Here is a 27,840-nt window from a genome sequence, read left to right on the forward strand (position 1 = left end):
CCCCATTAAATAGCCGACCTCACTTGTACTTCAATCTTATTCCTCCCTAATGAGCATGACATCACTAGTGGAGTAGCTCAGCAAATCAGGATCGTTGATCCATAACAGAATTATTATTATTATTAAAAAGAAAAGAAATATAAAAAGAAGAGAAAAAGCAAAAGAAAGAAAAAAAAAAAAAAAATAGAGCGATAATATTTGTGTTTTGTGATCGTTGTCTTCACTTTAACACTAACACCGTTGTGGCTTTGGTCATCAAGGTATAACTCTCCTAAACCTTAAAATTTAAATCAGGTTCTCGGCGCTTGTGGCACGACATAAAACTATTTAAGCGTGTTTTTTCTTAGCGTGCTGGGAGGGAATTCGGTGTAGTGCTTGAGGTAAGGTAGGTAAGCATTGTGCACGCTTTTCTTAGTGTGGTAGGGTAAAACCTAAGTACTCGTGTACGAGCTTCGGTGTCTATGAGGAAACACTATGCATTTTCAAATTGTTACCACTGAAACCCCATGCAAGTCTTTCTTGGTGTGGTGGGATTGAAGGCTACAGCTGCGGTGTCATCCGGCATAGACCATGCACGTCTTTCTTTAAGTGGTGGGCAGGCTAAGACTTCTTAAATTTTTTCTAAATAGGGGAGACATCGAGAGGTTGTTGAAATTTTGATTGACATGAGAATTGATTTTAACAATTAGTAGGGAACTGAACATACAAGTTGGACCATAGGGAATATGGCCTAATGTTTAAAATTAAAATACAATGTGTGTGATAATGAAAATCTAGCATCAATGAATGAACATAAGATAACGGCGAGCAAACTTTCAATGCAAGTGATAATTCACTCATAAATAATGAAATTAAAGTAACTTGTGATGTTCATCTAATAAACCCACAAGCAAGAACTAAGAGCTGGTACGTATGAACTCCTATGAACCGTTGTAGGAGATCTGACTAAGTAAACTAGGGATCATGATGACCCGGGACGACATAACTATGGGATCTTGACCGAGTCTATCATAATTCCCCCTAACACCTACTTTAAGTACAAGGTGATGAATTTTTAATTTTAAATATTAAAATTTTAAATACCAAATCTTGTTGCTACTATACATTAGATATTATGTATCTGTGAATATCATGTATCTATTTGTCGATCAGTCTTAATTGAAAGTTCTCTCTCGCTATCGGGAGGGGTAATTAATTATAGTGGCTTGTGCTTATAGGAAACATGAACTCATATCATAAAGTCCTTGCAAAATGAGGGTGAAATATCTGGATAATGTCTTATCTAAAACCCAATGTCTTCTAAAAATGTTCCTCGGAACTCACTCGTTAAAACTCTTCTTGACGACCCTAAAAAGAGAAGGGCCATTGAGAGCCCATAGGGGCGCGAATTTTCGGAGCCCACACGATCTAATGCTAGTTTTATGCTGGAGTATTAGAACAAAAAAGAGTGGTTGATCATGACTAGTTTAATAGATATGCTCTCTTTTAATTTCTATTTGATCATTATTTATTTATTGCTGTCAAAAAATTTGTGTGCTAAAAAACTATTTTTTACAGTAACTTTAAAAATTGTATCTTTTTCAATGGTAACTTTATAATCACTTTTACAAAAAATTACAGCGTATTTTATGATGATTTTGGTGAATATTTATTACTTTTTTGCTTCCGATTTATCTGCAGCTGGGTGGACTTGATCATGATGTTTTGTGCAAGTCTGAGTCTGAACAGATTGGGATATCTTATATAATTTAGGCTTCATTTCGGACGACTTTCTTACTACTTCTTACAGTAAAAAAGCCGTCCCAAACAAAGCCTTAATCTCAGCTTAGTTAGATCTTTGTCTCTTAGTATCACATGTCTAATATCCAATTATTTTTCATCACTAGAAAGCCGCATACAAGGGTATTATCAAGTAGAGTTCAAGCAAATCAATCTAAACTCAATAATTTTAAAAAAATTGTCTAAAGATATTTCAATTTTTTCATTTAATATAAATATATAAATAAATAAATATACATATACGTTTTTATGTTTGAATTATAAATGGATCAAACTTTAGTCAATATTCATTTGTTAGCTTGTGTTCACAAATATTTCAAATTAAATATAAACACAAGCTAATTTATATTCATCTATCAATCAAATTCAAACTCAAATTGAACAAGATTGTATTCACCTTTGACTCATTAAAAAAAAAATCAAAATAAATATTCAATCAATCTAATTTACTTAATGAACCAATTAAATATAAAATTCTAAGAGAGAGAGAGAGAGAGAGCCTAAGGCAAGCTATCCACAAATAATAAATTGTTTTTACAGCTCCAAGTATGTAATTTATGAGAGATTATTCTGTGCGGACACCTGACATAGCATACCTTCTAGAGGCGAATCAGGTGCAACCACATCATCCAGTACCGAGCTTGGTACCGAGTAATACCGAGCCGCGGTACCGAGTAGGGAATGACATGACACATTTTCATTGGGCTTTGGACGGCGTTCGACATCCGCACAGAATAATTCATCATAATTTATAAGTATATCAAGCTGATTTCAAACCGAATCAAACTTAGCTCAAATGAAACATTAGTTTATTAAAATTTAAATGAATTTCTGAGAGCTGAACATATTATTAAAAGGCCCAAGAAAAAAAAAAACAGCCAAAGCACTCTTAGTGGAGATATATGCCAAAGAATTTTTATGCAACTCTTGTGCTAAATGATGAATATTACCTCAAACATAGATCATTTTCATCAGAACGTTCACTGTTGTTAGCCCAATATGTTTACATGCTCTCCTCATCTTATTCTTCCATCTTTCATTTCACGACTGATATTTTCAACAGAAGATTTAGATGATTTGCGTCATCGCCTGAGCTATTATCAACTTGTAAAGGCTATCTAAATGTGAACCATTTTCCTAAGAAACAGCCTTTACTATTGTTGTTTCCATAGATGCTGTAAATGTTTATATGTTCTTTTCTGCTGCCATGTTCGATTGTCCATTAACAGAACCATCTACTATACCTGCTACAGCAGAAAAAAAAAATGAATGAAGATGAGAATGATATGACTGGAGTAAGAAATGGAGTAACCAAATGAGCCCTTATAACATTTCGTTTAAATTTCATTCTTTTTTCAAGTAAGTTTTCATGGAATGTTCCACCTCCTACAAAATTCCAGTCTGATATTGCTCTTTCTGACTGCAACAGTCCAACCAAAGCATCAGTAAATTTAATGAGTAAGATCTTATACCTTGGGCTGAATGGGATGTTACCGCTTCATTTGCTGCAGAAGTTTGGCATAGCTTTTCCACATTCAATTTACATGAGGCACCGGAGGCTTCACTTTTGATAGATTCTGCCTCTGATTTTCCCTGGGCATACAAAATAGCATAAGTAGTTATACACTAATGCTTCGTTTTGCAATAATTATACTTGTTTTTGGAACATTTAGACTTAATTAAGATAAACTCACATACACATCACATACATACGACTTAGGCGTTTGGAACGGCTTTTTTACTGCTTCTTAAAGCAACTTTTTAGTACAAAAATTGAAATTTTTATACTAAAAAGCTGTTTTATGAAGCAGTAAAAAAGCAGTCCCAAACGAGTCTTAATCTCAAGACCTCTTGGTTAGTAGTCAAAACTCCCGCCCAACCAAGGTGAGTTGCGTTAAATATACTTTTCTTTATGTTATTTTCAATATAGGAAGAATCTTCAAAAAAAAAAAAAAAGGGAAAAAGATGCAAAGAAATACAAATAAGAGCTTGAACATAGTAAAAGTTAGTACTCTAAATTATTTTGTTCTGTATTATTCCAATCTGCAGTTCTTTTCCATTTTCTTAAGCTTAGGCTCGATGGATACTAGGAACTTGAGTGAAAAGAAATGAAAATCTCAAATAAATGGCTGTTGATTCATAATCAACCTATAAATCGCTTGCATTTCATTCATTTTCTTCACGTTTCTCTGATGTAGATGGAGTCCCAAGATTCTAATATATATGTACCTGAAAGGGACAAGCTATTCCTGTTTTCATTCAAATGTCTTCTACATTAATAAAATCTACCAGCATTATTGGTGCATCTATTCTTCTATGTATAGATTCAAATCATTTAAATTCATCTTGTACAAAACTTTTCTAACAAGTAAGGGACATGAAAATGAAAGATGTGAAAATAGAACAGAATTATAAAAACTAACCATATTTTCTGGTTTAGTTCCATCTTCTGTGGTCCGGTCAGCCAATTTAGAATCAGGATTTTCATGAAACGGTTGAACTGGCGCTTCTTTCCTGATTGCACCTTCAATATCTTTTGGATCTTTCTTTATTTCCTGAGGTATGTCTGTAGCAGTAGTACATATTTGCAGACTCGAGTTCAATTTACTATCAGCCTCTCCTCTCATCCTCCTGTTACCAATGAGATAAAATGGAAGATAAAAAAATGTCAGTCATAAACTCGAAGAATCTGGCATAATGAGAAGCTCCTTACTTGTTCATGCACGCAAGACTATCTTCACCAGAGCGCGAGGTGTAGGAGAAAAGCATGCCACGAAGTAACTTTCCATTTATAGTTGTCTCAATCGCATATCCATGTTGATGTGCGCCTGTAACTTTAGCTTCAAATACTATTTCCTCATCAGAATAGGAGCCACTTGTTTTGGTCCCTGCATTGTTACACCACCAATTACTAAGATTATGTACAATTAACTTGGTTACATATATAAATATAAATCAGAGTATACTTCTAATTCAAGAGAGTAAAAAAATTATTTGAGACACATAGGGTCTATTTGGGGCTGCTTTGCTTTTCAGAGTACCGCCACATTCTTATTTGGCTATTATTTTCTTATTATCTTTCAAAATTTTATGTGATGAAAAACCACCTTTTACAACTAAATTTGCTAGAATGTGGTGGCTTTTAGAAAATTATTGTCCCACTATTTTAAGGAAAAAAATTATAATACCCATGACAAATTTCAAAAAAGTTGATTCTTGTTATAACTCTTACCTCTATTTTAACAAAAAGCTACAGCAGCCCAAACTTAATAGTCTGTTATCTACTTAACTGTAGGAATAATCTTAATTCACATGAACATGACGGATCTACTGAAATAGTTTAAAAACAAGGAAAAAAAGGGGAAACAGTACTCTTACAAAACATCATCTTAGTTTGGCTATGAAACACACGAATCAAGTTCTTAAGAAGGTATTAGTCTCAATAATCAGGACTAAACTAAGTCAGCCATATTAAACAGCTCGAGTTCAAGGGAAAAGGTCCCAGAGATGACCAAGAAATATTTAAGAGTGGACATCATCGGTATTATGTTGGAATATTGACATAATACTTACAAGGTGGTTAACTATCCTGTTATGCAAATGCTTCATCAGAATATTTTTGACCCTTGGCATCTACGGTCCATGAGATGGAGGACAGACTTTTACAGTAGCAGCTTGTTTATGGAATCAGCCCTCCGCCAACTCACATCTATGAAATTGAGGTTATATGTAGTTGGATATGAGCGGTAACATGAGGAGTCAATATTGGATAAATGCAGTAAGTTGAGTTACAAAAAACTCATGAAATGCTCTAACTGGCTAAAATATCTGTTGATTTTTAGACCAAATTATTTGGGCTTACAGATAGGACTAAATAAATAAATTTATTTTAGAAGAATTCTTATGATAGTTTACAACAAGTTTAGCTCAAAGTAGCATACGAAAGATAATTTTAAAATTCAAGGCATTTAAGGTGCAGCTAAATTTTGAGCATACAACACAGCATAAACTGTGATAAGTTTCTTTCAATTAAGTTTTCGGGTTTGCTTGGGGCAGCTTTTTCACTATTTTTTTTTTTCAAACTGTTATAACACATTTGGTTATTGTTTTCTTGCTACTTCCAAAAAATTCGGTGGTGGGAAAGATCTATAATATATACTAGCTAGAAGAAAGATATAATCCAAGTTTTTAAAAAATAAATTCATAAAACACAATAGCTTTCAAGGAAATTATTTTCCGCACAATAGCTTTACAATCAACTTTATAAGAAACTACAACCACCCCAAACTAACCCTTTGCTTGCCAGCTTAGTCTATAAGATTTGATGTGTTATAGTTATGCTATCATCATTTAATTATTTAAAAGAGGTAAACTAATCATTTATATCATATTGATTAAATTATGATTGCTAAAGAAAATTATTACTATTATAAATAGTATACCATAGGCTATAATTGGGGAAAATTAATTATGGAATAAAACAATCGTTTTCCGCAAGCATCCTCTTTGATGATTGACACTCTCTCTCACTCTTAGCAGTTTGACTCTTTTTTCCCTCTCTATATCTCGTCTCCTATGCTGTTAAGTGTTCATTCATCAAATCTTCTCAATATTCTCATCCCCTATATCTTTTATGTTCTTATTTTACATCCAATTCTTTTCTTCTCAATATCATGGCATCAAAAGTGTTCACAATTTGCACTTCTTTAGCTCATCATGTGATCGGCCATGCAATAGATTGGCGACAATATGACCTTTAACAATCATGCCTCTTGAAGTTCATCACCAAGGGAGCCACATTATATCTTTATTTTACCATGTTTTTGGGTAGCAAAGAATCAATGGCGAACACCACAATTTGTACTTTGTGGGTTAAAGGATTTTAATTGTAACAGTCAATCTTCCTACCCCAATTCGGGATAAGGGCTCAAGACTTTTCACTACCATGTTTATGGTCTTGGTAGTTGACTGATTAGCATGTAAATCAAGATAAAAACACTTGAATACATTCAGTCTTATCATAATTTTTCTTGTATGAACAAGTCTCCATCATACATTGAACAACTTGAGACAACTTGGAAATCTGACTTTCATTTCCTAATTAACTAGGAGCATCCAAGAAATCAAGGCATCTTAGTCATCGTCATTTAAATTTCATGTACCCAAGGCATGCTTGGTTGTATTTTTCTTTATTTCTTTAGCACTTTTATTGTATGGGCTCATGTTGTCGGTTCTCATAAATCAATTGCAATTTTAGTCTTATGTAGTAGGGCCATCTCTTTTGTTTTTGGGCCTTATATTGAAGCTATGTAATGTACATTGTGTTATGTGTATGTGGATGCATGAATATGAGCATTAAACAAACCTACCAATACCTTACACCTAGCCTAGTAGCCCAATTAGCCTATTTTGCCCTCTTTGGTCCACCTTTAATCGTCATCACATATATTAATTGACTTCCATATCAACAAGCTGATTTTCCAACTCTCTCTCTCTCTCTCCTCCCTCTCACAAGTGATTTCATTTTTTAATAATTATAATCTTTCTAATAGTTATAAAATAAAATATGACTAAAATTATTATTAATTTTTTTATTAAAGAAATGTTTGATGAAACTTTTTAGAAAATTATAATTACTTGAATTTTTTTTTTTAATAAATGTTTAATTAAAAAATGACCAAAATACCCTTACATTTAACATCATTAACTCCAACATTTGATGTTAGGATAAAAAATGTCTCCATTTTAAAAAGTTGAGGGACCAAATTGATCCCTCAAAAGAGTTGGGGACCATTTTGATCCCTCAGACAGAGTTAAAGAATCATTTTGATTATTTTCTCGATTAGAAAATAATATGAGGAGCCTCCCCACTATACTAAAAAAGAAAACATGCAATGTCAGTACATTTCATCATCTACTCTAAAACCAAATCATAAACCCTTTTGAGCTTCAAGCTACAGGACTAGCTTTAGACTAAAGGAACAAGGTGAAAGTGCAAAAAAAAAAAGTCTCACAATAGGCAAACTCCTATAGAACATGCAACAACAACATCAAATCTTTATCCTACTATATGGGGTCGGCTACACGAATCCTTTTTCTCTAGTGTCCTATTAAGAGTGAAATTCTCATTTAAATCTAATAAAAAAATTATTTCTAATACTTTTTAACCAAGTTTTTTTAGGTTTACATCTACCTTTCTTAACATAGGTCAGATCTAATACATCTACTCTCATAACCATGTCATCGAAAGACCAATGTTTTATATGACCAAACCATCTAAGGTGACTCTCTCTAATCTTATCTACCATTGGAGCTACTCCAACCTTTTCACATATATAGATGTTTTGCATTCTGTCTCTAGGAGTAAAGCCACTCATCCACCTGAGTATTCTCATCTATGCAACACTACACTTAATTTATGCTTCTCTTTTTATGACCATTCTACGTAATGAAGCATTGCAGGTCACACGACCTTCTTATAGAATTTTCTCTTAAGTTCGATAGGTACTTTTCTATCACACAACAAGTCTGATGCATTCCTCCACTTCAATCATCCAACTTGAAGTCTACTAATAATATCCCAATCTATTTCACCATCACTTTAAACAATAGACCCAGGGTATCTAAAACATGTACCCTTTTTAATGACCAGAACCAACGTTTTAAAAGGCGAAATCGGAAATCGAGGCGTTTTGACTAAGCGAGGCGAGGCGTAAGCCTCGAGGCGGATAGAGGCGTAAGCCTAAAAAATGATAAAAATAAAGTAATTAACAGTGCCGAGCATGTACCGCTCGGTACCGAGCATTAATTAAGTTAATCAATAATAACTTAGCTGCGTCTAGGGTTTGCCTTTCATCTTCTCTTTTCGTCCTTGTTCTGCTTCGTTGTTTCATAGGTGTAGAGATTACACCGTCGCTTCTTTGGCTCCTTTATGGCTGTTCGACTGCGCTCCTTCGACGACTTTCCCTTCCTGTCGGATCATAAGTTACGACATTTTGATAAGAAGAAACAACGGGAGCTCGTTAGCTCGCTGGCTATGAAGGTAACTTTCTCCCTTTCGAGGCGCTGCCTCGATATGCCTCGGCGCCTCACGTATTGAGGTGTACGCCTCCATGGAAAAAGGCGTAAGCCTTGCCCGGACGTTCGAGGCTTAAGCCTCAGTTCGCCCGACCTCCACCTCGATTCGAGGCGCGCCTCGAGGCGTCCGCCTCGAATGCGTTTTTAATCGATGACCAGAACCCCCAAAGTCACAATCCCCCCTAGATCTATTATTACAAAAATTACACTTGTATCAGTTTTAGATCTACTCAAATGAAAACTTTTATACTCTAAAGTTGACCTCCATAATTCAAGTTTTCCTTCAACTTCCTCTCTAATCTTATTAGCAAAAAGAATATCATCAGCAAAAAGCATACACTATATACATCCTTTTGCTAATGTCTCGTAAGAACATGCATGACTAAAGAAAAAAGATATAGGCTTAAAGCTTATGGTTGATATAATATTATAATCCAATTGAAATAGAAAAATATTTGATCAAATCACCTTGTGTTTTAATAGAAGTAACAGCTCTTGCATACATATCATTAATGACTTGAATATAAGCAATACTTTTGGAACTTTATCATATGCTTTTTCTAAATCAATAAATATCATATGTAGATCCTCCTTGTTCTCTCTATACTTCTCCATCAAAACTCTCAATAAATGTATAGCTTCTATAATAGACCTACCCACTATGAATCCAAATTGATTGACAGAAATATTAGTATCACGTCATAATCTATGCTCACTTACTCTCTACCATAGTTTTAAATGTATGAAACATTAACTTAATTCTTCTACAATTCCCACACACTTATGTATCATATTTATTCTTAAAAATAGTAACCAATGTACTCCTCCACTCATCTAGCATATTTTTAGTTTTTAAAATAATATTAATAAAATTAGCAAGTTAAGAAATTCCTTTATCTCCTAAGCATTTCCACACCTCTATTAGAATATCATCAAGTTCAACTACTTCTTCACAATTCATTTTACTTTAAAGTCTCTCTAACTTTGATTTTACTAACATGATAAAAATAAAATCTCTATTTTCATTTAGGGTGTTAAGGTCACTAAAGTCAATCGTATTATCACAATTTTTACTGAAAAGCTTATCAAAATATTTCATCCACCTATATTGAAAATCCTCTTCTAATAAAAGCACTTTTTGATCTTCATCTTTAATGCACTTTATTATAGAATATGGACATCACAAAATTTTTTACAAGGTTAATAACCCCACTAAATTATAAATTTTAAAAATCAAAATTCAATTAAATTATAATCCTTTGACCCTATATTTATAAATCTTAGATAGAGTTTATTAAATCCCACAGTCAATGCGGAATTAAATATTAGAGATCTAGCTAGACTCGCTACTGATCGATGATAATAGGGGTCAATGGCCACATAGACTAATTACTTTTATTTATGCTAGGTTATCATGATGGAGATTGGTCAATGTAATAGGCAAAAAAGGCCCTATTTAGCTTTGAGATGCTTCAAAGGCTTGTTTTCAAGATCCATATCTTAATTTTGTAAAGATCTGAAGAGGCTCGTCCAATGACTCTTCAACTCATAAACTCATAGGACATTGACATGGACCTCATTTGAGAATATATATCTATTCAATTGGTTATAACCTAATGTCAACAAGGTTGTCCTAAGGGACATTTGTTTAGACTTGAGGGCATTGTTTGAATTGGTCGTCCACATTTAGCAACCCATTGACCGGACAATAATAAAAAAACCATAGCATTTTTTTATTCTTTATAAATGGGGAGAAGTGTCGATAGGTTCAAATTCAACCCTAACTGACACAAATTGTCTTTGTACAGTTCGATAGCAACAAAGCATTTTTTCCTAATAATGGCAAAGTATTGTTATTTTTATATTATTTTAGTTCATTTTTTCAATTCCTCTTTAAGTTGTTTGTCCGTGGTAAAATGTTAGTGTCCTTGAGTCCAGGACAATACAACAATTCTTCCACATAGCCCCTATAGCATGAGGCAACTTTTTATCCTAGTTTGTGTTCCACGAAAAAATTTGTAAGTGATCCTACATCAACCCCACAAAAGAGATAGTAAGAATTGAAGTCAACAATATTTTGGTTAAGCCAAAAAAGGCGAACATGATGGTGTATGAAGAACAAGCCTATGTTTTGGGTCTAAATGCTAAAGAAGGCAGACATAGGTGGTGTATGAACCACCTAGGCGAGGAGCATCTCTGCCATACCAGAAAGGAGAGCATTGGAGTACCGCCGACCTTAGAGGAAGGCCTGAAGTTAAGGATAACTCCTTTATACCTCAAGTGTCATGACAAGATTTCAATAGCCCTGCCTTTGCCTTCTCCCTTTTCAATTTTCCTCACCCCTTCACATGAACTTATGAAGGAGCCAAGGGACGAGATGCTTGCATTTAGGATATGTGAGACAAATATGGTATGATATATGAGGAAGGTCAGCAATCTTTTAGGCTCAAGAGGTGGTTCAAACCAAAACAGTACATTCCCAAGCCTAGTAAACTTCATGCATCATCAAAATCATGGACGAAATTCTGTCCAATTAGTTTTGGCTGAGTTCACAGGGGTTTGGGTCAGGTTCCTTGGTCCAGGTAGTTTTACATTGAACCCATATTAATCCATTTCACTAAGTGCGTCTATGCTATTAGGATTCAACTTGTTCTTATCCCAACTGACCAATTTTTTTGTATCTTGACTGGGCCTCAACCAAGTTTGACCAAAGTTGAGATAATGCATGTTTTGGACTAATAATTGATGAGTTGACTCATGATGCATGTCAGAACCTTCCATGGTTAATATGGCCTCACAAAAGAAAGAATTCCTTAATAAAAAAGGAAGACATGTTTTTGTGTTTCCTTGTAAATCAATGACTTAGCCTCAGAAACCATTACACATAACATTAAAGAAAAATACACACCTGCTTCGCCATGTTCATGTAAATGTAAGGGTTGGGACACACCAGATGTCTCTGAAGTTAAAGTCGTGCCACTAGATTTCTCCACTTTACCATCTGTGCAATTTATTTTCAACTCTTTTCCATGCAATAAATCTTGCTTTGGTTGCGATGGCCAATTATTCGCTATCATATCTAGCATAACCCGCCATAGGTAAGAACAAGGTCAGTCAAATTGATTATAATACCTGTTGCGTCCTGGAATATTCGCGGCGGTAGAGAAATATATAGGCCGCGAATATTCCAGGACGCAACAATACCCAACAATGATAATCAGGATTCTGAAAGACAAAGCAACGTCAAATAAAAACCTGTATATAAATAATACATATCATCAAGGGCCTCAAGTGATTTATTGCATCCTCCTAGGAAGACAAGAATGCCCCTCTGCTCATCTAAGCAGTCCCCAGCACCTGAAAAACGTGCAGAGGGCCCTCTGTTGATGTTTGTCACTCTATTCCATTTACCAGTTTCTGCTTAACAACTCAAGCGATATTAGAATAAAAATTCTATAAGCAGAAACAAAAAGTTCCACATAGACGTTTCTAAATTTCCTAAGAAATACTGGCAAAGTGACTTTTCTAATATAGTGCTTGGCCCATCCATTATCCATCCACTATCTGGTTAAAACTTGCACAAGTTTGAGATATCAAACTTGGTCCACTCTCTGTAAACTCAAAAAAATATAAAGTATTGATTTAGGCTTCGTTTGGGACGGCTTCCTTCTTGCTTTCTAAAACAGCTTTTTAGTACAAAAATTTCTTGAATTTTAAATTTTTGTACTAAAACGCCGTTTTAAAAAGCAGTACGAAAGCAGTCCCAAACGAAGCCTTAGTTAGGCTTGGATGGTATTGCTTAGAAAATCGGATTTGCCTTCAATATGAATACTACTACTACTCCCTCTCTCTCTCTCTACAATATGACTACTACTACTCCCTCTCTCTCTCTCTACAATATGACTACTACTACTCCCTCTCCAACCTCCCAGACATCTCTCTTTTTGCCCCTGTTGGCGTGAGGAGGCCAGCTGAAATGGCTTACAACCAGATCTTGCATGGTTAAGTTTATACTGTAACAATTTTTAAAATAACTAAGGGTGAAGGAACATCCCATGGTCAAGACTCATTTTTCATAAGAAACTTACGAGCCAAACAGTAAAATGATACGAAGTCTTCTAGCAAATGATAAAATTGCTAGAAGAAGAACTACTTACCAACATTTAACACATGGAGGTCATCATACAAGTTCCTAGCATCCGTGAAACCACCAAATACAAATAAATTACTTCCAAGTGCAACAGTTGTGTGCCCTGCACGAGGAGCGAGCATCTGACCCGAAGTAGTTATTTGCCTCCATGTAAGGGTATCTGTTTACATAAACATCAGATCCATCAACTAATATAACAAGTAATCCAAACAAAACTAAACAACAAAGAATTGTAGCATTGTATGCAGTTTTATGGAGAAATGCAAAGAAATACATAATTCCCAGACAAGCCTAAACTTGTTATAACAAGAAAATAACATTTTTACACAATAGGATGTCATTAAGGAAGGTTTTATTTTCTCCAATTCAATATGGACCAATAATATCTAATAATGAGTTTATGAAAAAATATTTATCAAGACATGTTTTCTTGCACAAAATATACCACACATAATCAGCTTGAACAGAGCACCATAATGTCTGGATATCTCCAACTGATAAGATGAAATAATTTCATGAAACTGAGGCTTTGTTTTGGATGGCTTTCTTACTGCTTTTTAAAGCAGTTTTTAATACAAAAATTTTAATTTTTATATTAGAAATCTGCTTTAAGATGAGGTAAAAAAATCGTCTCAAATTGAACGGACAATCATCTTTAAATATCTCCAAACAATAAGATCAACTAATTTCATTAAAAAATTTAATGTAAAGCTACATATTGGTGAAATAGTAATAATTTGGTCATCAAATGCAGAATTGGTACCTGCATCCAGCATATGAACATCAGAAAGATAACAATCAGATGCATCTTCACCGCCAAGTACAATAAGTTTATTCTTCCATGATGAGCATGTATGACTATCACGAGGGACAGGTGGAATACCGGATGTTATGGCACATTCCCAAACTAATGTTTCTGTAAAACAACAAAATAAGAAAGAAATATTTATATTAATCATCTTCTCAGTGGGTACATTTAGTGAAGCCATTGTCAAACAGATTTCACTGGTTATTTAACATCCCAGAAATCTTAGAATTTTCAAATAATGAGCAAGAATTGCAAGTTCATTCTTCCATGATGACCCTTTTTTCCTCAAATATCATGTGATGCGTTGAGTATTAGATCTGATACTCCAAACTGTTATATGCATGTGATCTGAAGGAAGCCCATTACATCAAAACTTGTACTTGAGGGATTATGAAGAAAATGTTCAAGTAGTAAACAATATTAAGATGAAGAATTTGGGAACGTACATAAAATTTGAATATGATCACTTGATCCATTAACCTCAATCATCAATGATAATAGCAGGAAAGCTTAATAGATAAGTAACCTGTTTTCTCTCTCCCAAGAATGTGACAAAGCAACAAGCCACCATGATGGGCGAGGCATAAAAAATTGTACTAGAGGACCCATGAGTTTTCCTATACAACGAAAAGCGCATCGAGGCATTAACAGACTTCAAATAAACCACTAAATATGCCAAGGCATCATTGATCTCCCTAATCTAACCAAAGAGTCCCCATGAATGCCCATTGTCACCCACAATCCTTGAGAGACCACCTGAGATGAAGAAACTCACTATTCCTAATAATGTCCTCGACAATAACAGCTAAATCAAATCCAAAGTTCACATGAAATTTGTCTTGGAGCAAATAATTATAGATAAGGTCCCCAAACCTAAATCCGATGGTCATAGCAAAAGGTTCGACTTGTAGCTATACTGAAATAAAAAGTTCCTTGATTCATTGTACTAGTGTTCACCCCATAAAATCCTAGATGATAAATCATGAGATCTTAATACTGTTTACTATCCATCAACATTTTGATTCCCTAAGCATAAAGTAATGTGATGAGATATCAATATATATATATATGCCTCATGTGACAGAAGTTTATAAGAGACCACCTTAACTAAGATTGTTATCCTAATCAGAATATCTTAATGAATTAGAGGGTTTGTGCATTTAGAATGTCTCAAACCCCAGAATTAAACAAAACCGTAGCAAATCTTGTTATGAAATTCAATTTTCGTTGAACATTAGCAAGTCTCAATAGCTGTAACTTAATGATTCTTTTCAAAGCCAACAATCATGTAATTACTAGGGGGGGTTACCTTGCTTCTAGCTCTAGATCTTAGTATCTCCAATAATAAGCTTAGCAGTTTATAAACTCATCACTATCCACTCCAAGTGTTCCACGAGATGTTAACTTAAGCTTGCATGAATATTTTGCATATATCGTTGTCAATTACCTTCGGTCTACCATTTTGCTTTCAGTGCTCTTCACATTAATTTCTTTCCCAGGACTTATCACTCATATATGTTAAGAAAATAATCATTTGTTTAGCTTATTTTTAAGATGAGTTCACAAACAAAGATCTGCCTTGTGGCAGCTCCAATCCACGATCACCTATAAGCCAAAGCATAATTATAAGAACAAAATAAAGTCCTGCAGGAATCTAGGAAAAAGTCAGTAAAGGTTGAAAAATTTGCCTGTGTCCAATATGTAAAGATCATTATAATATACTTCTTCATGACTGTTGCCGGATTTCCCACAACCTCCAAAAACAAAAAGTTTCTTGTCTACAAGTGCAGCACTGTGCCCCTCACGTGCATCAGGTCCCCTTTGATGCAAGATTGGTGACATCCATGTATTGGTGGCTGTAGAAATGGTTTCAAAGATAAGCCAATAGTATACAAAAAAGTTTATAAAAAATGATCAAATATAATTTGCAGCAAACAAAGTAATGAAATTTAATCATATCTGATCAGTTCCTCTTTCATTAGTTCTACCGAGTTATAATTTGTATAGAAAACAAACAACAAAGTAAAAGTTCTCTAATTTGCAACAACTATAAGACTTAGGATAAAAAATGGCGTGGAAATTTAGATGAACACTTTCATGAAGTTGTTTCCCAAAAATCAGATCAGTCAACAAATAATAATAGTAAACAGTAAAAGCCCTTTAATCTACGAAGTAAAAGATAATACTATGGGGAATAAAGGATGGCAGCGAAATTTAGATGAATATTTCATGGAAAACTTAGATTAACATTCATGAAATTGTTTCCCAACCATCTGATCAGTCAATAAGAAATAATACATACTTTGAGGTTACTAGCTAAAAATAGTAAAGTGTAGTTGATATCCTCAGGAAAATATACATACAAGTATCCAAAATGTGCAAATCATTGAGCGGATTAGTTCCATCTGTACCACCAAACACAAACAGCTTTTTTCCAACAGTAGTACAACTATGGCTGTCCCTGGGAGAGGGTGGATCACCCTTCATCATTGGTTTGCTCCATGTCTGCTTAACTGCAAAAGATAAAATGCAAGAAATTTTATGCACAACTAACCTGGAGAACAAACTTAGAGGTCAGAAAAGAAATATGTTAAATCTAAATCCAGAATATTGTTGACATACAAATGAATTTAAGAAAAAAAATATTAAATTGAACAAAAAACAAGCACTCAAGGTTAAAACTGTGGCACATAATTAAAACTACAAAAAATTATTGTCGCATAAAGATAAAAATATATAAGAAAAATAGTGGAGATTAAAACAGAACCATAAGCAAAAGGAAGGGAAATTCCAGTAGCTTTAAAGCAGAATACACAAGCCAAATTGAGAAGCAGAATCCTTTAATGGTATGAGCTTTTCCTCCAAGATGAGGTCGTAAGTTAGGGGGAAAATAATCATAGAATTTCTACTAATAATCTTCAAAAGTGTTGGATCTGTGACATTATATGATGGGTTTCCTTCTCCAGAATATCCCATTCCAAGAAATGGATATAGTCTCACGGAAGGTCAAATGCTTTCAGAGTTATTATTCATAGAAGACAATTCAAACAAAACATGGAATTTCTTCAAAATATATCGTCATTTTTAGCTTTCACAATGCTTCAAGCAAGGTGATCCAATTGAACTTTTAGTCTCCTTTGTTGTTTTCCCCTACTATTGGATGTTTCATCATTTCGTTGCTTGCAGTATGTATTTACTATTTTATATTTCCTGTATACTCTGGAAATTGTTGTTAATTGCCCATTTTGTACTCACATCATTTTACTGTTACAATACTGCATTAAAAAAAATAGAAAAATATAAAAAAGAGTGGGGAGAATTTGCAGAATCTAATCTTGCAAAAGTTTGCAGAACTGCTTACTCCAAAAAAACTTCAGAATGCAATGCTAATTACGATAAAGGGGTATTAAAGTATTTTGGGCTCAAGTTTACAAAAATTATAAGCACTTGATGAATTGTTGCATTCAGTATTGAATTAAGCTTGTTGTTCTGATGCCTAGAATGTTATGTGGCAACTAACAAATTAGAAAATCAGACAACAATAATGATTTATCCATTATGTTTAACAAATTCAAGACTAAATAGTTCTCCCACCCAAAAGACCTTCGAAATGTATTTAAAAATAAATTGGTATTACATGTTTATGTAGTGTGGATTGCATTACATAGACTCAAATTACCACATGTATTTTAGAACGTGTGAATCACATGTTCCTTCAATGCCGACAACTCCGGTGGCATGACAAGCTCTTTGTTGGTCAAAAGAAGACATCCATTAACCCCTTTAGCCCTCACGTTCACTTTTAAGACTATGAAGGACATCCTCTTTAAAACCAACTCTATCAAGCTTCGTCACTCTCAAAGTTGACCACAAATGCTAATCATGCTTCTCCTGACCACAAATGCTAATCATGCTTCTCCTGGTGAGATCAATTTTATCCAAACCATGGAAATCGATGGACAGCTATGGAGGGCCATTAATGTTATGTTTTAACCACCATAGAACTTAGTCACGCTACCAAGGAGATCATTATTGAAGGAACAAGTTGTTAGTTTTGTGTGGAATCTCATTGTGTCGATCAATCGGATTGTACTACTGCTATGGGTGTAAACGAGTCGAGTCGAGCTCAAGTCACCCCTGGCTTGAGCTTGAGCTTGATTAATTAATTGAGCTTGAGCTCGAGCTTGAGCTCAAGCTTTATTCTACAAGTCCGAGCCGCTCACGAGCCGGCACTTTTATTATGAAAAAAAGAAAATGATTATGATTTAAACAATTATTGTAACAAAATGATAAAAAGAATGAGAAATTATAAGAAAAATAATAAAGAAATACTTAATATAAGAAATCATGATATAATTTTTTAATATTTTTAACAAATTTATATTTAAAATCCTGAATTATAATATATTTTAAGTATATTTTATGTTAATATTTTTTAAACAAGGTGACTTACGAGCTTATGAGTCGAGTCATTTATCTAGCTGAGCTCGAGCTTACTCATGAGTCGGCCTGACTCACTTACACCTCTAACTGTTGTCTTGGACCTCATTTCCATTGGTTGAGCTCTCCAGGGGGGTTGCATGGGGTCCCCCCTGCTTGGGTTCGGGTACAACGCTACGGCGCTGTATACCCAAGCGTTGCGACACTTTATTGTTTGGTTTAAGGCAAACAGAGAGCGGAGTGACACAATGCTCCAAACTCCGTCGTATGATGCTATCACACAGACTAGAGACATAAAGTGGAGCGCCGTGACACTCCAAACCTGGCATCGTGGCTCTACGAGGGAAGTCGGGCAATTTTCTTCCTTATTTTTCATGAAGAGTTGTCCCTTGGTGGTTTTAATTAGTTATCTCTTTGTTAGTTCTTGTGTGAGAGCAGTTCAAGAGTAAAGAGAGACAAGGACAAACTGAGAAAAAAGAGATATGTACAAAATTTCTCCCAATTTTCCTAGTAAATTTTTTTGTGTGGTGAGACTTCATGGTTTTTTTTATTATTTCGAGTTTTTCCATATTAAATTTCGGGGTTCTTTCTTTTCCATTGCAATTTTTCTTACTTGTTTGTGTTAGTTGTGAAATTTTAATTACCCAACACAAGTGACTCACATATTTAATAAAAAAAGCATTTGATACCCTAGTTCCAAATTACATATACAACAAGCAACAACAATAATAACAACAAAAACAATAAGACTTTACCCTACTACGTAGGGTCAGCTACATGAATCTTTTTTCTTCATTGTGTCATATTAAATGTCAAATTATCATTTAAATCTAATAAAAAAGATCATTTTTCATCCTTTCTAATCAAGTCTGTTTAGCTTTACCTCTATCTTTTATAACATAGGCTAAATCTAATACATCAACTCTCCTAGCAAACAACATCAAGCATTTATCCCACTACACGGGGTCAGTTACATGACTCCTTTTTCTCCATCATGTCCGATTAAGATTCAAATTCTCATTTAGATCTAATAAAAAAATGTCATTTCTAATATTTTCTAACTAAGTCTTTTTAGGTCTACCGCTACCTTTCTTAACATAGGTTAAATCTAATACATCTACTTTCATAACCGGGTTATCAAAAGGCCGCCGTTTTTTGTGACCAAACCATCTAAAGCGACTCTCTCTAATCTTATGTTACTAGAGCTACTCCAACCTTTTCACGTATATGCTCAATTCGTATCATGTCTCTAAGAGTAAAGTCACTCATCCACCTGAGCATCCTCATCTCTGCAACACTTAACTTAATATTACGCTTCTATTTTAATGGCCAACATTCTGCGTCATAAAGCATCGCAGGTTTAACCACCAACTTATAGAATTTTCCCTTAAGTTTGAGTGGTACTTTTCTATGACACAACAAGCCCAATGCATTCCTCAACTTAATCCATCCAACTTGAATTCTACTAATAATATCCCCATCTATTTCACCATCACTCTAAATAATAGACCCAATATATCTAAAACGTATACTCTTATTAATGACATGATCACTCAAAGTCACAAACCCCCACTAGATCTATTACTATTAAAATTACACTCCATGTATTCATTTTAGACCTACTCGAAAGAAAACCTTTAGACTCTAAGGTTGACCTCCATAATTCAAGTTTAACTTTAACTCCCTCTTTAGTCTTATCAACAAGAAGAATATCGTCAGCAAAAAAGTATACACCAAGGAACATACTCTTGTAAATATCTAGTAAGAACATCCATGACTAAAACAAAAAGATATGGGCTTAAGGCTGATCCTTGATGTAATCCAACTGGAATTGTAAAATACTTGGTCAAACCACCTTGTGTTTGAACACAATTAACAGCTCCAGCATACATATCCCTAATGACTTGAATATAAGTATTATTAATCCTTTTATTTTTTAGAACTTTCCATACCACTTCTCTTGGAACTTATAATATGATTTCTCTAAATCAATAAATATCATATGAAGATCTTCCTTTGTCTCTCTATACTCTTTCTATCAAACCTCTTAATAGTAGACCTACCATAGTAGACCTACCCAGCATGAATCCAAATTGATTTTGAGAAACATTAGTATCACATCGTAACCTATGCTCCATAACTCTCTCCCATAGTTTTAAAGTATGACACATCAACTTAAGTCCTCTAAAATTTGCACAATCGTGTGCATCACCTTTATTCTTAAAGATAAGAATCAACACACTCATTCTCCACACATCTGACATCTTTTTAGCTTTCAAAATAATATTAAAAAATTTAGTAAGTGAAGAAATTCCTTCATCTTCTAAACATTTTCACACCTCTATTGGAATATCATCAGGTCCAACAGTTTTCTCACACTTCATTTTTGTTAAAGCCTCTCTAACTTCAGCTTTAGTAATACACCTATAAAAACAAAAATCTATATTTTTATTTAGAATGTTAAGGTCCCTAAAGTCAATCGTATTTTCACAATCTTTAATGAAAAACTTAGCAAAATATCTCATTCACTTTTGTTGAATATCTTCTTTTAAAAAAATAGTTTTTTATCTTCATCCTTAATGCACTTCACTTGAACTAAATCCTTACTACTATCTTTTTTTTGCTAGCATATATATATATATATATAATGAGCAACTTTATATCTTTCCTAATTTTCAAAAGAAATTTACATCTAAATCAATTTTTATACTAGAGCTTCTTATTTTTTATTTTTTCTAACACATTTTGATTTAACCATCAACTATTTTTACTATTATAAACTTTTCCTTTTGATACTCCAAGCACACATCCTTTGCAACATTCTAATATTACAAGCTACTATTTTTCAAAAAATATTAGCTTCTACATGCACCGACAAAATCTTAAGATCGTGAATCTTACTCTCAAAGACATTATTATTAGAGTTCTTTAAATACCATCATTTAATCCTAGAAAAATGATATACTATATTTTTCATATTTTGCCTAATCATCTTAAAGTCTAAAAACTAATAAGCAATGTTTGACACATAAACTTTCACTCGAAATAACTTTACAATCTCTGCAATCTAAACGATCTATTTTTCTTACAATAAAATAATCAAAGTTTTACTATATCCATTCTTATAATTGATGAGATGCTCATTCATTTTCTTAAATAAGGTATTAGCAATAACAAAATATAATATAGTCTTACCACTTTCATTAATCGCTCCAAACTCACAGCCATCATAAATATTTTTAAAATCATCTACCTCTCTACCAACATATCCATTTAAATCTCCCCTAATAAAAACTCTTTATTCAAGAGGTATCTTTTACATTAATTCTTAAAGCCATTCAAAATTTTAATTTTGAGAACATATCCAAACCTATTTGAGGAGCATAAGCACTTAGAATATTAATAATTTTATCATCAACTATAATCTTCAAAGCTATAATTTTATCTTCAATTCTATCAATTTTTACAATATTATCTTTCAAACTCTTATCTATAATCACACCTACACAATTTCTAGTATAACTCCTAGCATAATACCAAAGTTTAAACTCTAAACTATCAATATTCTTAACCTTCTCTCTCACCCATTTAGTTTCCTGAATGTATAGAATATTTATCTTCCTATAAATCATAATATCAATTAATTCCATTAACCTATCTGTAAGTGAACCTACATTCCACGATCCTAACATAATTTTAGTTTCATAGACTAGCTTCTTTACCCACATCCATCCATGATCTGGGAATCCTTTTAACGCTGCATCCGAGCGTCAAAGCAACGGCCTTTGCACACTTCTCACTGTATTCAATCCACAAAGCGACCAATCCAACATGTGAAATTTTACTTTCTTACTCTATCTGACAATATCAAGAATTCAATCCGCATGAATCCAAATTAATTTTGAAGCGACCAGTGCCTTAGCAATCCAATTTCGAACCATGAATCTGATTGCCTATAAGAACTACAAACATTAATAACAAAACCCACAAATGGCAAAACAATTCCTTAAGGAAAGTTTCATAATGGTTAATTGACCCAACAAACTCCAAGCAGCAACTCCACAACACCAAAAAAAAATATTCTTTCTCTATGTTCCAAAACCCCAGCCACTTCAACCAGAAATCACAACAGAAAATCACCGACATTCACCCTATAAATTGAAATGAAACACAAAAGAAGGGTTTAAGAATTATTAAAAAAAAACCTCGGAAGGGATTTCTGCTCACCGGTGTCGAAGACGTGCACATCATTAGTCTGGCAAGTATCGCCACCATAGCCGCCGAAGACATAGATGTATCTGCCGCCTTTGACGGAGTTGCAGGAGTGACCCCAGCGCTTGCCGGGTCCCCAAATCCCGCCGGTTCTACCCGCCGATTTCTTACCTTCTGGCGTTTCCCTTGCCCTCGCCACCACCTGAACGCTCTCCCACCTCATCCCCACTGCCGCAAGATCGAAGCTTTCGCCGATCTCCGGCTCCAATTGACCCGCCCGAAGCCAAACAAAGAAAGAATTGATAAAATCGGAACAAAAGTTAGAAGTGCGCACTTAATGAAGAATTAATAAAAATGGAAGCAATTCAAATTTATTGGCAGACTAGACGAGGAGAGTGAAAGATTTGAGAGGAATGAAGCCAAAAGAATCGAGGGATTGACAGAGAGAAAACTAAAAAAAAAAAATTGTTCAGATGATAACTGAAACGTGTAGATGTTTCAGATCATCGCACCCATTTCACCACCCAAATGCTTGCATGCTCATCCTGAGGCCTGAGCTGTTGGTCCTAGAAAATGGTGATTACGTATTATTTGCAAAACTGAACCGCAAGATCTGCTTTTGATGGTTCGAGTTAATGGTTTTGTGGAACCAGATCTATCGTCATCTATAAAAAATGTTTTTTTTTTATTTAGAGCAATTACTGATAAATCTTAGAATATGTTTATTATGAATTAAATAATAATAATTTTTTTAATTATTGAGATACTTTCAAAGAAGATTTTCATATAAATCTTGATTTTGATTGAACTTTTTCATCTTCACTAATTAATTATATATCGAAAGAATTTAATCTTAAAAATTACATAGCTCATTCGATTCGTTGATTGAAAATTACTAATCAGAAGGTCTTGAATTTAAAATTTATTTAAATAACTCAAATGTAATTAAAAAATAATAATAAATATGCTTGAATTTCCATCTCTATCGTTGAAAACTTGAAATTGAGGTCTATGATTATGGGTTATGAAATTCAATAATACAATTCATTCTGGATGGTAGATTTAAATATTTCCATCACCTTTCACATCAGAAAAAATTTGATAAAATCTCAACCATCGAAGTGGAATGGATGGTTGAATTTGACAATTGCACTTTGTACCATCATCATGATAGTTTTTAAGGATCTAAATCATATAGCCCTAGGTTTCATTATAGTCTACTCAAGTGACAATTCAAATAAGTGACGATAAAAATAGCTTAAATTTATTTTTGCTTAATTTTTTGAGTAAAATATAAATTAATTAAAAGAAAAATAAAGCTTCATTTGGGTGAGCATTCATATTATTTTATGAAACATTTTTCTAGTAATTTTTTTTTTAAATTTTAAATTTTAAAAAATTTTGTATAAGAAAATTTTCTCTCTTCTTTTTCTCCCCTCTTCATCTCTTCTCCCCTACTCGGCAAGTCAAGAATGAAAGGGAGGGATGATTGGTGTAATAGGGTTAATAAATGGATTGAGATATTTTATTATTTTAAAAATCACTAATTTGATATAGCGCACGACACTTAACTTTCCAGCTCTACAGCGGAGCCGCCTGGTGCCGCAATGCTCACTCAAAACATAATTTTTCTTTTAAAAATTTTGAGAGTTCAAATTTGTCTATTGAAATTGTGGTAGAGGGTTTTGACTGTCTATTATGTCAACAATGGATTACATGTGCCATTTAATTGTGTTGTTCTTAGGCAATTGCGTGTATAAAATAATTTTTTTAGAAGTTGTTGTAAAAATAAACTTTCTAACATAATTTTTTTTTTTAAAATATTAGTCAAATAGAGACTATGATAAAGATCTAAGAAGCAAAGCAAGAAGAATGCCCTCCTAAATGGAAATCACATCAAGCATCCCAAAAGGAAGCCACATGAAGCAGAACCGTCCAAGAACCACATCCGCAAAGCATCAACTCGTGAAGAAGAGCTTGCCAAGAAGACTAAAGGTGGGACATCTGATTTGTACGCGAAGAGATCCACTGGGCAAGATTTATCAAGAATGAGTTACTAAAGAAACTTAGAGTTTCAGTAAACAAGTAGAAAGATGAAATGTAAAGCTGATGATTTCATTCCTCCCTTAGGGACTTACAGATGCAGTTTATATAGAGACAGATACAGAGTTATACAAGACTAAGACCAATGGTACCATGCCACGTATACAGAGCTGGCTAAACCGTGATATTACATAGTTATTTATGTATTATTTTGTGAGTGTTCTAATATTCCCTGACAAACTAATGGGTGAATAGTGACCGTTAGTTTGGTTCTAAGTGTAGTAAATCTTGGTGTAGATAGAGATTTAGTAAAGATATCGGCTATTTGATCAATGGTATTGATCGGTAGAAGCCGTATATTCTTGGTGTTAATATAATCTCTAATAAACTTTTGATCAATCTCTATATGTTTAGTTCTTGCGTGAAACATTGGATTATTGGCCAATGCAATCGCGGACATGTTGTCACAGAACATGTCGGTTGGCTGATCTTGAGGATTGCCAAAGTCTTGAAGTAGATTGCGAATCCAAATGACATCAGCGGTTAGTGCAGCTAATGCGTTGTATTCAGACTCTGTGAATGATTGAGCCACCGTGTGCTGATTTTTGATTGTCCAGGATATGATGGTGTTACCGAGAAAAGAGCAGTAGCCCGTGGTTGATCTTCTTGAAACTGGATCACCCGCCCAGTCGGCATCTGAAAAAGATTTTAGGACTAAGTTAGATTTGGAAATAGGTAATCCATAGTCTAACGTACTTTTGATATATCGTAGAAGGCGTTTGAGTAGATATATGTGTTGTGAAAGAGGATTATGCATATGTTGCGAGAGTTGATTGACACTGTATGCGATGTCTGGACGAGTCAGAGTTAGGTATTGTAAAGAACCTGTTATCCTACGATACATGTGAGGGTCAAACAATACTGGATCTTTCGGAAAGTTTTGAGGCAGTTTTGTGCATGTGGGATTGGCGAGAGCGTGACATTCGGTCAGCTGAGCAATCTGTAGTAATGACTGAGCATAGTTTTTCTGGGATAGGAAACAGGATTGCTGAATGTAGTCGATCTTGATTCCTAAGAAATCGTTAGCTACGCCCAAATCCTTCATGCTGAACTGCTGACTTAACCGAGCTATTATTGATGATATTTCTTTAGGATTATTTCCAGAGATAAGAATATCATCAACATACATTAACAAAAAAAATTGTATAGTATCATGTTTATAATGAAGTAAAGAAGGATCGGCTGCGCTGTGTGAGAAACCGATAGAGACAAGATAGGAAGTAAACGTGTTGTACCATTGCCTTGGAGCTTGTTTCAAGCCGTATATGGCTTTGTGAAGATAACATACGTGATCGGGATTTGATGGATCCACAAAGCCTTTAGGTTGAGCCATGTATACAGTTTCCGTGAGATTGCCATGTAAAAAGGCGTTCGCCACATCCATTTGGTGAACGGTCCAGTCATTGTGAAGAGCCACTGTGAGAAGCACTCGAATGGTGGGTAGCTTGGCCACCGAGCTAAATGTCTCTGTGTAGTCAAGACCATATTCTTGATTGTTCCCTTGAGCTACGAGTCTCGCCTTGTGTTTTGCGATGGTTCCATCCGCGTGCTTCTTTATCCTGTAAGTCCACTTGCAACCAAGTATTAAAGAGTTGGGTGGTGGCTGGACCAGCGTCCATGTCCCGTTTTTCTGTAAAGCATATAATTCATTGTTCATGGCTGTTCTCCATTCAAGATGTTTGGCTGCAGTATTGTAATTAGTTGGAGTATTGTCCGTTTCTGGAGGAGGTTGGATATGTAGCAGATTTAACCGAGATTTGGGTTTAAGAGAGCCAGTTTTGGCTCTGGTAATCATATGGTGTGTAGGGACAGTAGAGCGCTGGGTAGCTGTATCCAGAACTAGTGGCTCAACAGTATGTTGAATAGATTGGGTTTGACGTGTTTGTTGTTGAGGTTCTTTGGTGACAGTAGTAGAAGCGTTTGTAGTGCTGGTATTAGCGGTAGTAGGGGCCGGTTGAAGCAGAAAAGGCAATGTTGGTGCGGCAGGTGGACTGGATTTTTGAGCCACTGTTTTAAAAGGAAAAGAATGTTCGTTAAATTCGGTGTGTTTTGAAATGTAGATTTTGTTTGTAGATGGATCGAGGCACTTGTAGCCCTTGTACGTATCGGAGTACCCAAGGAAAATCACTGATATGGATTTGGGTTGCAATTTATGATGAGTATGAGGTGGAAGGAGGTAGAAACATTCGCACCCGAACGTTCTAAGGTGATCATATCTAGGTGCGGTTTGGTGAAGAAGTTCAAACGGAGATTTCTGATTAGTGATTTGTGATGGCATTCTGTTAATGAGGTAGATGGATGTAAGAACTGCTTCCGGCCAGTAACAGTATGGGACCGCCGCTGTGTGAAGTAAGGTACGAGTTGTTTCAATAATATGACGGTGCTTGCGTTCAGATACTCCATTCTGTTCAGGCGTATACAGACAGGAAATTTGATGCGCTATGCCATTGGTCTGTAGGTAGTGCTTGAAGTTGTGATTAACATATTCCGTTCCTCCATCGGTCCTGATCATTTTAATGGATTTGGACGTATATTTCTCAATTTGAGCACGAAAAACAGTAAAAATAGTAAACACTTCATATTTGGTTTGCATAGGAAATATCCAAGAAAATCTAGAAAAGTCATCTACAAATAATACGTAATAACGAAAACCTTGATTAGATGTAACTGGGGCCGGTCCCCAAACATCTGAATGAACAAGATCAAGAATCGCATTTGTATTATTTAAAGATTTTTCAAAAACAAGTTTGTGACTCTTAGATTCTTTGCAAGAAGAACAAGAAACAGAGAATTTGTTTATACTAAAATGAGCAGTTCTGTTAGCTATGGTTTTCATACTCCGTTCATGGGGATGGCCCAGCCTCTGATGCCATATATTGGCATCATGTGAAGTGCCCGCTAAGGCCTCATGAGATGGTTCGTCTGAGATCGTTTTAATGGGGTACAATCCGTTCTTACAGGGTCCTTGAAGAAGTGTTTCCTGCGTCTTCAGATCCTTCAAAACAAAGCCAGACGGATTAAACGTAATCGAGATATTGTTATCTCGAGTTAGTTTTGAAATAGATAGTAAATTAAAATGAAGTTCAGGAGAATGGAGAATGTTAGAGAGTTTTAGCGTACGGGTTGAGGTCGGGAGCAGACCAACCCCTGAGTTCGTTATGTTGACGGATCTTCCATCTCCTACAGTGATATTTTCAGACCCATTGTAAGGTGAGGAGAGATGCAGATTGTCCAGCGAGTTTGTTAGGTGTGAAGTAGCCCCTGAGTCTAG

At 34.6% G+C, this 27,840-nt stretch overlaps 1 protein-coding gene across 3 annotated transcripts; it reads right to left on the reverse strand.

Annotated features, from left to right (window-relative positions):
• Nucleotides 1–2,647: 2,647 nt before the first annotated feature.
• On the reverse strand, nt 2,648–23,084 carry LOC110114074 (kelch domain-containing protein 2). Of its 3 annotated transcripts, none has more exons than XM_020846831.2 (11): nt 22,482–23,084; nt 16,178–16,327; nt 15,503–15,670; nt 13,770–13,922; nt 13,014–13,166; nt 12,112–12,213; nt 11,765–11,935; nt 4,493–4,667; nt 4,203–4,410; nt 3,252–3,372; nt 2,648–3,026 (listed from the first exon to the last, which is right to left on the reverse strand). In XM_020846831.2, exons 1-11 carry the CDS (start codon nt 22,687–22,689, stop codon nt 2,965–2,967), a joined length of 1,671 nt encoding a protein of 556 aa, XP_020702490.1. In that variant the 5' UTR covers nt 22,690–23,084; the 3' UTR covers nt 2,648–2,964. The 3 variants fall into 3 exon arrangements, with proteins under 3 accessions (XP_020702490.1, XP_020702488.1, XP_020702489.1); XM_020846829.2 differs by having other exon boundaries at nt 12,112–12,273; nt 22,482–23,082; XM_020846830.2 differs by having other exon boundaries at nt 2,648–3,023; nt 12,112–12,273; nt 22,482–23,081.
• Between the last annotated feature and the right edge of the window lie 4,756 nt (nt 23,085–27,840).

Source organism: Dendrobium catenatum, unplaced genomic scaffold, assembly GCF_001605985.2.
Source record: "Dendrobium catenatum unplaced genomic scaffold, ASM160598v2 fragScaff_scaffold_1408, whole genome shotgun sequence".
NCBI classification, from domain to species: Eukaryota; Viridiplantae; Streptophyta; class Magnoliopsida; order Asparagales; family Orchidaceae; genus Dendrobium; species Dendrobium catenatum.

Bases quoted from the DNA above. Each gene is read 5' to 3' on its own strand.
- LOC110114074 (XM_020846829.2), bottom strand. From the start codon at position 22,689: ATGAGGTGGGAGAGCGTTCAGGTGGTGGCGAGGGCAAGGGAAACGCCA. The intron at 11,936-12,111 runs GTTTTTATTTGA...GGGTTATGCTAG, and splicing joins TATGTATTATTTATATACAG to ATATGATAGCGAATAATTGG. The intron at 3,373-4,202 runs GTTAGTTTTTAT...TTGTATGCCCAG, and splicing joins GAACTAAACCAGAAAATATG to GGAAAATCAGAGGCAGAATC.